The sequence below is a fragment of the Garra rufa genome, chromosome 21 (genome assembly GCF_049309525.1).
Source record: "Garra rufa chromosome 21, GarRuf1.0, whole genome shotgun sequence".
Taxonomy (NCBI): Eukaryota; Metazoa; Chordata; class Actinopteri; order Cypriniformes; family Cyprinidae; genus Garra; species Garra rufa.
Genome location: NC_133381.1, coordinates 36,224,615 through 36,238,685, shown reverse-complemented (window position 1 = coordinate 36,238,685; position 14,071 = coordinate 36,224,615). Strand labels below are relative to the sequence as shown.

General features: G+C 35.0%; 1 protein-coding gene across 1 annotated transcript; it reads right to left on the bottom strand.

Moving 5' to 3' along the window:
• Nucleotides 1-66: 66 nt before the first annotated feature.
• LOC141295522 (fibroleukin) lies at nt 67-14,071 on the bottom strand. The gene is made up of 7 exons (XM_073826747.1): nt 14,022-14,071; nt 10,973-11,571; nt 7,101-7,335; nt 4,582-4,719; nt 4,268-4,484; nt 2,655-2,850; nt 67-2,559 (listed from the first exon to the last, which is right to left on the bottom strand). Exons 2-7 carry the CDS (start codon nt 11,411-11,413, stop codon nt 2,413-2,415), a joined length of 1,374 nt encoding a protein of 457 aa, XP_073682848.1. The 5' UTR covers nt 11,414-11,571; nt 14,022-14,071; the 3' UTR covers nt 67-2,412.

The window sequence follows — 14,071 nt, the reverse complement described above, 5'->3', positions numbered from 1 at the left end:
AAAGCACAGAAATAACCTTTTTGAGAAAATGGTAGAACTATCCAGTATTTATGCTAGCTCAGGGTCAGTTTTCTCTCTTTGAAAGAGGAAACAAATTTTTGGGCTTAGAAAGGAAAACGAGGAAATGAGCATGATGACCTCAGTGTTCGTGTGAGAGCGTGACCTCAAGCAAGGAAACACTTTCTCCCCCGATTCTGTTTCCTTCCCTTATTTCTCTCTTTTTAAAAATTTTGACCATAAGGAGTCCCTTATTTTGTCTTACTTCTGGGATATTCATCAAATCATGTGCCGCCCCTCAAAACCTCTTTTATTCCATTTGCTGGTTCGTTCCACCCTTCCTGTTAATGTGTGATAGGCAGAAAGAGTCTTTATGGATGGTGCAGATATGTTTATCTCATGGTAAAGTAGTCAGAAGCTTAAAGCAGAGGTAGAACATGAAAAGTCAAACATACTAACATAGCAGGACATTTGTCAAAAACTAAAACATTTTTATACACCCTCAAAGTAGTTACAAAATGTAAACAATGTTGTGAAACATTTAGGCATTAAAAGGCTGTATATTTTTTGATTATTTTCAGCACGTTACCTCTAAATGAGTCAGAATTACTGAAGCACAACCAGCAAACATATTTGCATGCCATGTGTGGTAGGATATCTATTAATAGAGCTTTATCAAATGTTCTCACAAAATACAGAGGCTGGCTGCAGCAAATTCTTAAAGCGATAGTTCACCCAAAAATGAAAGTTCTGTCCTTAATTACTCCCCCCTCATGACGTTCCAAACCTGCAAGACCTTTGTTCGTCTTTGGAACACAAATTAATACATTTTTGATGAAATCCAAGAGTTTTCTGACTCTGCTTTGACAGCAATGATAGTACCACGTTCAAGGCCCAGAAAGGTAGTAAAGATATTGTTTAAACTTTCCATGTGACACCAGTAATTCAACCTTAGTTTTATGAAGCTACGAGAATACTTTTTGTGCGCAAAGACAACAACAAAAAACGAGTTTAGTGCCATTGCGGTCTAGGGTCAACAAGCTCTCAGATTTCATCAAAAATATCATAATTTGTGCTCCGAAGATGAGCACAAATGTGTAATTAATGACAGAATTTTCATTTTTCATTCCCTTTAAGATGATAAAGTTCTTATTGAGAATACCCTTAATTTTTGTCTTTAAATAATCAATTATATTTTTTAATCATTATTTAGATTTTTGTATGATTAAAAATTTATTTAATTTTTAAATAAAAAATAATCATAATTAATTTTCTTAAAGAGAGAATTCACCCAAAAATGAAAATTCTGCCATTTTTTACTCAGCTTCCACTTGTTCCAAAGCTGTATGAGTTTCTTTCTACTGTTCAAAAGAAGATATTTTGAAGAATGTTAGTAACCAAATAGTTGACGGTAGCTATTGACTTTCATAGTATAGAAAAAAATAAATAAAAAATACTTCTTCAAAGTATCTTTTTTTTCTTTTTTGCGTTTAACAGAAGAAAGAAACTCAGGTTAGGAAAAGGTAGAAGATAAGTAAATGATGGCAGAATTTTCATTTTTCTGTGAATAATCCCTTTGAGGGTTTTGTTGCAACTTTTCACAGGACTTCTGTAAAACCTTAATCTTAAGAAAACAACATTTCTAGCCAACAAATTGTAACAGTAAGACCAATTAACACAGAGTATGTATCAAAATTATATTATTTTCTGAAATATTTCTAAATAATTAATAATGATTATCCTATTCAAACAAAATAGTTTTTTGTACAAGTAAAAAATGATCCATGATAGTCTAATAATATGTGACCCTGGACCACAAAACCAGTCATAAAGGTCTTTTTTTTTTTAATTGAGGTTTATACATCATCTGAAAGCTGAATTAGGCTTTCCTTTAATGTATTGTTTGTTAGGATATGACAATATTCAGCAGAGATACAACTATTTGAAAATCTGAGGGTGCAAAAAAAATCTAAATATTTAAAAAATCACCTCATATTACTAATCAAAAATTAGGTTTTGATATATTTATGGCAGGAAATTTACCAAATATCTTCATGGAACATGATCTTTACTTAATATCCTAATGATTTTTGGCATAAAAAAAAAAATCGATAATTTTGACCTATACAATGTATTTTTGGCTATTGCTACAAATATACCCTATATATAAGACTGGTTTTGTGGTCCAGGTTCACATATAATTTGCTTACATTACATTGAATTCTTCAGTATGTCAAAAACCAATAGTATGAGACACGATTGACCTAAATGACTAATTTGAATATTGCATCTTGAATGTCCAGATGAGACTTTCCCTTTAACCACAGTTTACGTCATTGCTTAGCCACAGAGAATCAACAATGGCCCCTTTATGATGTCACTGTAGGATAGTTTTACACAGGTCCTAAAGCGGTGTTACGGTGAGAGGCGGGGTCTGTAGGTCCGTGGGCGGATCATCATGCTCACCTTCTTCAAGGAGTAGTAATCTGAGTCCTTCCATGAGTACCACACAATCCCATCAGGCCCCAGAAGATTCTTCCCTTTGGCAGAGTAACGCCCCCCCTGGTGGTCAAGATAAACACAGGACACAGTTAAGATGGTTGGGCTCAAATTTTATATCTCGGAATGGTTTCATTTTTGCTTCATCTGTATAATACCTTATAATACACTCCATTGAGGTTGGCGAAGAAGCACTGATGGTACCACCAGCCTCCGTGAGATATTTCAGCACAGATGTCACCTGTGTCTGGAGTGCTGAAGCTTTGCTTGTCATGGTACCAGCCAAACGAATCTTCAACTGTTCCACTGAATCCTGATACGTGGAGACGGTAGAGGTTGTCCTCGTTTTCAATCCTGCCAAAGCAAGAATTTTTGCTTGAGTGGTTTAGAAAACTAAAAAAATACATCAATGGATCTTCTGCAGTGAATGGGTGCCATCAGAATGAAAGTCCAAACAGCGGATAAAAACATTACAATAAATAACAAGTAATCCACACGACTCCAGACCATCAATTAACATCTTGTGAAAAGCTGTGTGTTTGTAATAAGAAAAAAAAAAATCCATCAAGAAGTTTTAACTTTAAACTGTTTATTTTGATGGCACCCATTCACTGCAGAGGATGCATAGGTGAGCAACTGATTTAATGCCAAATTTCTTCAAATCTGTTTAGATGAAGAAAATAAAAACATTGGGATGAGTAAATGTACAGCAAATTTTCATTTTTGAGTGAACTATTCCATATAAGAGATAAAAACAATATGATGCAACGTTTTAGACCAGGTTCAGAAAAAAAGAAAATGCAAAAATGTAATATGAATATTTTATATTTAAATAATTCATATTTATATTAGTGCTGGGCAACCATTAATGGCATCCAAAATAAATGTTTTTGTGTACATAATGTATGTGTGTGTGTGTGTGTGTGTGTGTGTATGTATTGTATATTTATTATATGTATATATAAATACACACACATGCATGTATATATTTAAGAAAAATGTTATGTTTATATATGAAATATATTTATATATATATAATATAAATTATATGAATACAAATATATAAATGTACATAATCATGATTAATTGTTGCCCAGCACTAATTTCTATGTATATTTAGTATTTCATATAACACATAATATTTAATAGAATTATATACTACTGTAGTAAATATGTAATATTTTATATTAATGCCATGTTTTAATATGAATACAGTATATTCGATTTTAAGATTATTATTTTAAAATTATTTAAACATTTTATTACATTTAAATATTTTATTTATTAAAACATTTATGAATTTAAATTGAATAATAATGATATAGCATTTATCACTGTACAGAATACTATAAAATAGTACTATAAAAGAATCAGTTCATAGAAGGAAGATATTTCAAACACTCGATTGACACTATAACGCAAGTTTGGAGTAAAATATGTACTTATTCTCTTATTGACTGAGCTAAACTAAAAATGGTAAGCATTTTTGTCTCTGTTTAGTGTAATTGTTCTTTTTGTATGCGTGATTCATTGGTCAAAAAAGGAAAAAAAATAATTTCTTTAGATATCACAATATATATCATTATCGTGAATTTTTGAGGACATGATAATCATGTTGTGAAAAATCTGATATTGTGACAGCCCTAAATAATATTTAATATTATAGAAAAATAACATTTTATTATTCAATTATTATATTACAGTACACTAAAAACCAAGAATACCTAAATGTTAGGAATATTCTAAGAACTTAATCTATCCAAATGTTTACCAGAAGTTCTGGTACAGTGCATGTTTGTGCTTGCCATTCCAGTCCTCGAGGTCAATGCGAAGCGAATACTCTCCCTGGCTGGAGATATCATGAATACGGTCGTTTCCCAGCCAGAATTCAGCATGCAGATCTCCGAAGCCATCTCTGTATTCTGTCCATTTGCGGTTGAAATTGACCTTTCCATCCTGCCGACGCTGAAACATGGTCCATCCACCTCCTGGTCCAAAGAATGGTTCTTTAATCCCAAGTAACATCCACTAATAATGCTCCTAATTTAAGCAAAACCTCCTGACTACAAACACAAAAATGCAAACCTTGGGTCTCCATATCACAATAAACTTCTACAGGAGTCGATCCCATTGAAGGGACAACAGTAAAAATCCCAGATCGGTGGACTCCATTGTAGTACAGAGATGCACAGTCAATTGGACAGTTTCTTACATGCTGAACCTCTGAGAAAACAAATATTTAAATCAAGCTATTCTTAAAATAGTACAAATATGTACGTTCTAAGAGGCAAATGACCTTGTATATTATTATTTTTCCTTATTTAAGTTATACTTTTCAATTAGCAATAGTTTACCCAACATCTCTCATCATTCACTCACCCAGTAAAGATTGTACAAAATACCAAGTTCTGTTATGAAACTCTAGATGGCGCAAGCTGATGATATTCACAATGTTAAAATACTTGGCACAAGCTGATTGGTTCATGTAGCCTATGCAGCCAATGAGCTTGCTGCTTTAAATTTTAATGACTGGTAAGCATTTACTAGCGCTTTCAAAGTTCCTCTAAAACTCTCCACATCCCCAGCTCCACCTGTATAGATTTACTACCAGTTATTAGGGGGTCAAGATATAGCATGTCGTTGGACTCCTTGGCTCACAATGGACAAAATGCATGCCTCAGATTCAATCGTGAGCCTGGCTAAATTTTCAAACATTTTGGATTTTTTGGAAAAACCTACTTTTACAAACTAGTCCTAGGTTTTATGCCCAATCAGAAACAAACCATTGCAGATTCTCTGGAGAGCAAATATCAATAATTGGTTCTATAAGAGGGAAAAAAAAAACATAAAAATGGCTATAATTATGCAACCGTTTGTCCAATCAACATGAAATTCGCTGTGTACGGTTGTAGTCCAAAGTGCCTCAAGTGTCTATAAGGACGTTTGTGTATCTAAAAAACTAGGCTGCCATTGGCCAATGAATTTTGATGACCTATTAGACAACCCAGACAGCAGCTGACTTTGTGCTGGATCCGTTTTCAAACCAGCAAATCCGCATTACAGTCACATTCGTTTCAGTCCTCAAACACAGACTCAGCCCCCGGCTAGATTTCAGTGGGCGGGAACAACTGTCATAAAGCGGATCCGGGCTGAGTCCGTGAAAATGAGCGTGCCGTGTTTTTTTTTTTTTTTTTTGGCTTGGTACTGGCCAGGTCCTGCCCATATCTGGGCCAAATCATCAAAAAAGAAATCTGCATCTGGCCCGGAGCTGGCCCAGTTCTGGTTCAGATGAGGAAAAATGGATCTGTGCCAGTATTGGCCTGTCGTGTGGAACGAAACCGGCCCAAGTCTGTTGCACGGATTCCAATTGCATTTTTCAAAGGCATAAACGATTGTACTTTTTCCGCACATACACTCTTAAAAATAAAGGTGTTTCAAAAGGCTCCACAAAGAACCGTTCAGTCAAAGGTTCTTTACAGAACCATTTCTTGCTTACCTTTTTATAATCCAAAGAACCTTATTTGCCACAAAGAACCTTTTGGTAAACAGAAAGGTTCTTCAGATGTTCAAGGTTCTTTATGGAACAATTTAGACAAAAAGTTTCTTCTATGGCATCGTGAAGCCATTGAGAGTGTACATGTGATATTCATATCATATGATAGAACTCTTCATTCTGGAATAATTTGCTTCTAGAACCACTGCTGTCAATCAAATTGTTTGTAAAATGATTGAGATTTTGCAAACTAGTCCTAGGTTTTTCTGGAAAAAAAAAACACTGAAGTACAATTTCCTTGACTCTCTAGGTCAATAACTATTACAAAAAAAAAAAAAAAGTTATTTAACCCTTCGGGAAGCTATAACGGGATAGTTTAGAAAAGGGACCTGTCCAAATTTACCCTATAAAGCCTAAAGGAATACTCAAAACATCACAGAGCATCAACTGGTGAGCACATGCCACAGATGATTCTAAACAAGCATGCAAAGGTTTAAGGAGATCAGACCACAGCTGGCGATAGAAAACTGTTTAAAAAAAAAAAAAAAATTCTAAGGTAAAATTATCATTGATTTAGGTGGTTACAGGCTTGTTAAATGTTTATTTTTTTCATATGTGCCTAAATGCCTTAAAGTGCTTGAACCACAGTAATCGCTGCTTGCATATATATTTATATATGCTATTTATGCAGTAGCAGTATGTCTTAAATACTCACATATATGCTCACACTCGCATATGAACTGGCAGTATCAAGTTCCTGTATTTACTTTGCAGCAGCATCAACAGTAATAACCAACAGCAGTAGCAGCAGCTTTGCAGAGCTATTTTGCCAAGACCAAATTTTGTTTATATTATCATATTCATTACCATGCTAAAATCTTGGTAATGATAGAAATCTCTTAATGAAAGTCAGTGGGGTCATGTGTTGTTCTGACTTTGATTTGATTGACAAAAACATTTCAAAATATCTTTTTCCGTGTTCAGAAGGTCATATGGGTTTGGAATGACATCAGGGTGAGTAAATGATGACAAAATGTTTAATTTGGGGTGAACTATCCTTTTAATGATCAAATAACCACTTTCAAAATCTTCAGTACCTAGTCATGCTGACCTGGATGAAGCATATCTTGAGCACCAAGGAATGGACTTGTACGGATGATGTTGATCATACAGCCCGGATTGCGCCTCACACGCTCTACTATCATAGTGAGGTTGCGAATCTGTGTTTGCATGTCGTAGATGAGTGATCCATGGATGTGCAGCAGTGCATTGGCCTCTTCGTAGATCTCTTGCAGCATGAGGAAGCGATGCTCCAAAGATGAATTTATTCCATACTTCTCCTCACGCTGCCAGCACAGGAAAACAACATTCAGTGCACTTAGAGGACACAGCTCATCTAGTGTTTGCAAACAGGAAAACAAATGGAAAACTAACACAGATTAGCTTAATCTGGTAACACAGTTTGTTTAGGGATTTGAAAGTGACCCAACAAAACAATATTATTCACAGGGGTGTAAAAAGTTAATAAAAACGGCATCAAAATCAAAAGGTGTGCAGCCAAAAATAGCCGTTGTCTGGATTTTTGGAATGTATTTGTTTTATTTCCAATATCATTAATCTATAACCTATCTATATAAAAAAGATTCAATAACAGAGGGTTGTTCATTTCCAAGTTTTTTTTCCCCATCATTCTTGTGTCAGCAGTGTAGAAATAACATTTATGAAGTAGCTATTCTACTATTTTATTGGGTAACTTGGGTCCTTAACTCAAGAACTGCTTAAACTGAATGCTTGTACTCTTACTTAATAACTCATGCGAACACAAGGCATACGTTTTACTCCTTACAAATTAATTTAGACTCTCAAAGTACATGTAGACCTCACATATTTCTTGTCAACATGTCTTTTTATTTAAAAAAAAAAAAAAGTGTGTGTATTTGTGTCCTTTACTCAAGCTCTGTTTAAACTGAATGGTTTTACTCTTAATTAACTCATCCAAGCAAAAGAAAGACCAATTTCACATTTCTTGTGACTTAATGTGATTTGGATAAATTTCTTCTTCCTCTTCTTCAAAATAATAAATAAGACATATTCATTCATACAGTAAATAATAGCTCATGTGTCTTTTTGTTGTACATGGATGTAAATCACTGTTGGCAATGGATTTGCTGCTATGTGTCTGTGGGAAAGGTTCCAGCTCTAATCCAGTAATTGATCAGGGTTAAGGAGGCATTAGTACAGAAACAGTGCACTACTGAAACATTTGTCTCCGGGTTCCTCTAAGGCAAAGTGGCAGCGCACCTGTTAATATGTAATGTGTGTGCTATAAAGATAGAGACTTTGCCTACTAAATAAGCAATGAAACAATTTGTAAAGCATGTCAGAAATGTGTCCAATCATCTAACTTACCTGCAAGTTAGGAGAGGTTAAGCAGCTCTCGTAACCCACTGCACACTGCACAACAAAGCTGAAATTTGGCCTGACTCAAAAAGTAGTTTTATGACTGAGAAATTGGCTAAAATTGGAACTGGTAGTTTGAGCATTTGGGGTGAACTGACATTTATATTGCTTAAAAAAAGCAGCGGAGTGCAGAATACATTTCGGAGTTTAAAAAAGTAAGACGCATGTAGTGGACTTCGTTTATCTTGTGTGTTGCATTTTTAGAATAGTTCTAAAGCCACATAGAAAAACAATGAAAAATCAGCATAGCATGTGAAAATGTTTGAATAAAAATATTTTCACATGCTATGAGACATGTCCTAGAGAATTTTTAGAGAGTTTTGAATTGAACTTAAACAGCCATGGCCTAATGGTGAGAGAGTTTGGCTTGTAACCCAAAGGTTGCTGGTTCGATTCCCACGACGGCAGGAATTGAAGGTGGCGATTGCTCTTTCCACCTTCAATACCATGACTGAAGTGCCCTTGAGTAAGGCACTGAACCCCCAGTTGCTCCCCAACGCGTCCATTAGAATATCATTCAAATAAATCCCACCTATGGAAATTCGAAACGTTGACGCTTGGGGAGGGACAAGGTGGGGGATTCGCCTAACTTTTAGCGATGTAGCATGGACAGCCATTTCTGGGATGTTTCACGATGTAAACGCGAGCATTGATTGAAGTGGCCGCATACTGCTCTGATCATCGTGCCATTGAGTGATGGTGACCCATACTTGAAATTGGTGCTCTGCATTTAACCCATCCAAGTGCACACACACAGCAGTAAGAAGTGAACACCTCAGTCATATTATTGAAGGTGGACAGAGCGCTGTTCATTCACAATCCCCGCCTTCAATTCCTGCCAGTGTGGGAATCGAACTGGCAACATTTGGGTTACAAGCCTGACTCTCTAACCATTAGGCCATGACTGCCCCTGGCCAAGACTGCCATTACTCCATGCATCCTAGGTGTATATAACTTTAAATGCAATCGTTATATGTTATATTAAAAATTATCCTGGCACTCCCAAGCTTAAGAATGGCATAGACTGGTGTTTCTCTCCATCAGTTCAAATCAAGTCAGTTAAAGTGCTTCAATCCATAATAAAAAGTGCCTCGCTTGGCTCCGGTCAATAAAAGCCTCCTATAGTGAAGTTATGTGTTTTTGTAAGAAAAATATCCATATATAAAATGTAAAAATCACTTTAATCTAGCTTGCGCTAAAAGTTGTACATGGAACTTGCTGCTTTGGGAAGGGGTGTGGCAGGACTGAATCACAGTCTAAGCTGTTTGCCAATCGCAACGCAGTGGGACTGCTAACCAATCATACCATGTTTCGTTTTTCGGAAGGTGGGCCTTCATCAAACTGGCTGGTTAATCCAGCCAATTGTGCCAGGCTGGGGATAAAGCTATTATAATAATATAAATGATGTGAAAAATAATGCATTTTTCGAACCACCAAGCATTTTCTAGTGCACCCCTAAAGCAAAATAAAGACTTTGTAAAAGAGCATAATACAACCCCTTTAAAAATATCCTGGCTCTTCCAATTTTTATAATGGCAGTGAATGGCTGTTGAGATTTTGAAGAAAAATAAAGTGCATCCATCCATCATAAAGAGTCCTTTCTAAAGGCCTTCTGAAGTAAAACAATGTGTTTATATAAGAAAATATTTAAAACTTTAAACTGTAATCTCTAGCTTCCGCTAGAGTGGTGTTCCAGCGAATGATGTAGGACATATGCGTAACGTAAACTCTGGTGAGAATATGTTAGTCTCACTAGAACCAAGTTTTGTTTACAGCAAAGAACGACCTTTTGATATAAGTCTCCTTTATAGTCTCTTTGTAAAGAACATATTTCTTTACTCCCTCTCTCTCATGAAAGCGTGCAAAACAGTTAAGGTTTACAAAGTTTAAAATGTAGATATTGTTCTTTTACAAGCACATTGTTTCACTTCAGAAGGCCTTTTAGTCATGTGAAGTACTTTTTATGATGTAAGAATGCACTTTATTTTGCTTCACAATCTTGACCACAATTCACTGTCATTATAAAGTTTGGAAGAGCCAGGACATTTTTTTAACATAACTCAACATATGATTGTATTTGTTTGAAAGAAAAAGTTATATACACCTAGGATGCCTTAAAGGTGAGTAAATCATAGGGTCATTTTCTTAGTTGTGCCACCCCTTTAACTTGAGCGGCAACTTTTTATAATGTCGTGTCATGCATGAATGCTGCAAAGACGATATTGCAACAGTCAAACATGTCCGTCTAGCATTTTTAATAGAAAAACAATGTAAAAGTGTCACCGTTTCCAGGTCCAAACAGATGCCAAATGCTAACAACAAATGGTCTTAATATCATGGTGTGCTGTAATATCACAGTAAAATCTTGACTCTAACCATTATCTCTATACTTGTGATCTCAGATGTTCAGACTCTGATTCATCTTTTATAAATTGTAAAAACCTGTTTAAATGTCTCATGACTCATTTGCCTTTAAAAAAATAGGATGTCATGAGAAATATATGATGGACCTTGCCCTCTTACCTGCAGCTCCAGAACTTTGATGCGATGCCTGTGATTCCTCAGCTCCTCTTGAAGCTCTGAGATGGTCTCTTTCAGGTCTTGCATTTGCAGCTTGCGCTCTTCGTTCTCACGCAGCCAGTAGGAGACCTCATCTGTACAGCGGAACATGTCTGGACACCTCTGCTCCTCCAGCTGAGGTAATGTGGCTATTAAACGACACTGTCCGTTTGGCATCACTTCATTGCTGTATTCACCACACTGCATTAAGCCGCTGCTAACTCGATGTGTGTTAGACTGAGAAGCGTCTGTTTTAAAAGAGTCTGTGGTTTTAGATTCTTCAACAGCATCTTTGGTGTTGATAACAGGTAACTGGGCCCATGATACCCAGAGTAACAAAGCATACAGCAGAAATAACATTCTCCAATAGACTGAAGTTCTCCAGAAGAAGTGTGAAATCCTCATCAGGCCCTGAAACCTGTTTGGGTCCTCTGACTGGTAAAGCTTATTTTCTCATGGTTTAATGCTGTCACTAGATCTGTCCAAGGCAGATGTGAAGTAAATGAGAAAGCTGACTGGCTGGACATTTGCCAGAAATCTTCAACAAATTGCCACCCAGCATTCTGCGTAAAGAAATAATTGAATTGACGGGTCAATGACATTGCTCATTAGTTTATTCTATACATTAAAAATGTAGTTCATACGCTAGAGGTCTTTTCTGCTCACCAAGCCTGCATTAACTTGATCCAAAGTATAGCAAAAACAGTACAATTTTGAAATATTTTTACTATTTAAAATAACTGTTTTCTATTTGAAAATATTTAAAAATGTAATTTAAAGCTTAATTTCCAGCATCATTACTCCAGTCTTTAGTTTCGCATGATCCTTTAGAAATCATTCTAATATGCTGATTTGATGTTCAAGAAACATTTATAGTTATTATTATTATCAATATTTAAAACAGTTGAATAAATAGAAAGATCTGAAGATCTGCATTTTTCTGAAATGGGGGAATTATAGAAATTAATACTTTTATTTAGCAAGGAAATAGCTTTAAATTGATCAAATGTGATTAAGATATAATGTTACAAAATATTTAGTTTCAGATAAATGCTGTTCTTCTGAAATTTCTATTCATCGAAGAAACCTGAAAAAAATCTACTCAGCCATTTTCAACATAATAATAATAATAACAATAAATGTTTTTCAGCAGCAATAAGAATATTAGTATGATTTCTGAAGGATCATGTGACTGGAGTAATAATGCTAAAAAATCAGCTTTAAAATCACAGGAATAAATTGCATTTTAAAATAAATTCAAATAGGAAACAGATATTTTAAATAGAAAAAATATTTCAAAATTTTACTACAGTTTTTGTTGTACTTTAGATCAAATAAATGCAGACTTGGTAAGCAGAAATGACTTCTTTAAATCTTTTGACTGGTAGTGTACATACCACACATGCCTCATACACATTAGTCTTTAATAAACAGTACCATTTCTACATTAAAATTTATTTGGAAACACATACTGTGTTTTGGCATACTTTTTAATATGCATATTAATCTTTGTCATGTGTATCCAACATGCAGAAGAATGAAAAAAATAAAGTAGGAAATGAAAGAGAGAACCTCTGCAGACAATGTCATTAAATACAGTGTCTCTTAAAATATCAAATAATTTAGCCTTTTTATGGCAAGGTTAGTTCAGATTGTAAAACGGCATGTGGTGTTTGTCAATTAAAAATATGCTTCACAAACATTTTTTAAATTAAGTGAGATTGTAGATGTACAAATAAAATGCCAGATGTAATAACCTGACTTTACTTGAAGTAGTTAATAATATAGTCAATTGTAAAAAGAGCTTTTAATAATGAACGGTCAGTAATTCTGCATTCATAACACTTCTGATAATGGTACTGGGCCTGTATGTTATGGCCTATTTTCATATGCAGTTGTGTAGCCCAGCAGCCTTTAAGAACTGGTTTAACTGGTTAACATTAACTTTCTGTTTTTATTTGATTTGTAGGATGCAGGTTTGTAAGAAGATAAGGCTCACTCAAAATGTATTAACTTTCCCACTGAGGTTATATTGACTTTGAATTAGGGCTGTCACGCGTGTCCTTTCGACGTGAGTACTAAAGTCGGGAACGTGCACTACAAGCCCTAGTGCTGGACGAGTTTCAGTGCTTAAAAGGTATGTAAAAATATATTTTTCTAAGAAAATGACCGAACGTTTTGGTAGACAAGACCATTCTTCGTCGGCTGGGATTGCTTACAGCCATTTGAAGCTGCACTTAAACTGCATTTAAATGGCATTTTGAAGATTCAAAAATCGGGGCACCATTTAAGTCCATTATATGAAGAAATTTCCAGAAATGTTTATCTCAAAAAACATAATTTCTTGACGACTGAAGAAAAAAAGACATAAATATCTTGGATGACAGGGGGGTGAGTAAATTATCTGTAAATTGTTGTTCTGAAAGTGGACTACTCCTTTAATGATTAGTCGATTACTCTGACGATTAATCAAGTAATCGGGATAATTATAATATATATTATTATATTATTTACAAATCTAATGAAATGGCTCACGTTTCATTCTTATGTGAAAGTAATAATAAACCCAAACTCACAACAATATGCAGAGATGGAGTTTGAGACGCTCCACACAAGTAAATGATAACAGTTTGTGTGGAGCAGAATTTACTGTGAACAGAGTTGCTCATGTAACCTACACACATGCAAATAAAGCGCATATATCAAACCTGCTTCGCATATATTTATTTAAATGAATCATAGCGTTCGTGAATTCACATTTAAACAGGTTTAATATAGCTACCTTGGAAAAGTCTAAAATGGCATATTTTGTCAAGTTACTGTCTTTGTTAAGGTTAAGGATAACAAGCATATGCATCAATCATTTTTGCCTTACAAGTTTAGAGGACATTCAAGAAAAACAGATGAACAGAATACATCCTAAAATTCCAAAGGCTCAAATAAAAGCCTCTGCAAAGCCAGCCATTGAAAATGATTAAATGAATAAAACGGCAAATGAGACAAGGAAAGTTACCTTTTACAAGGCAGGGCAAGAAGGGCAGTCTTCCTTTCGTTCACTCACTG

Excerpts from the sequence above, each read along its gene's own strand:
- LOC141295522 (XM_073826747.1), bottom strand. The coding sequence starts at position 11,413 with ATGAGGATTTCACACTTCTTCTGGAGAACTTCAGTCTATTGGAGAATG. Across the intron at positions 7,336-10,972 it reads TCAAAGTTCTGGAGCTGCAG|CGTGAGGAGAAGTATGGAAT; the intron begins GTAAGAGGGCAA and ends CTGTGCTGGCAG. Across the intron at positions 4,720-7,100 it reads TCAAGATATGCTTCATCCAG|AGGTTCAGCATGTAAGAAAC; the intron begins GTCAGCATGACT and ends TTGTTTTCTCAG.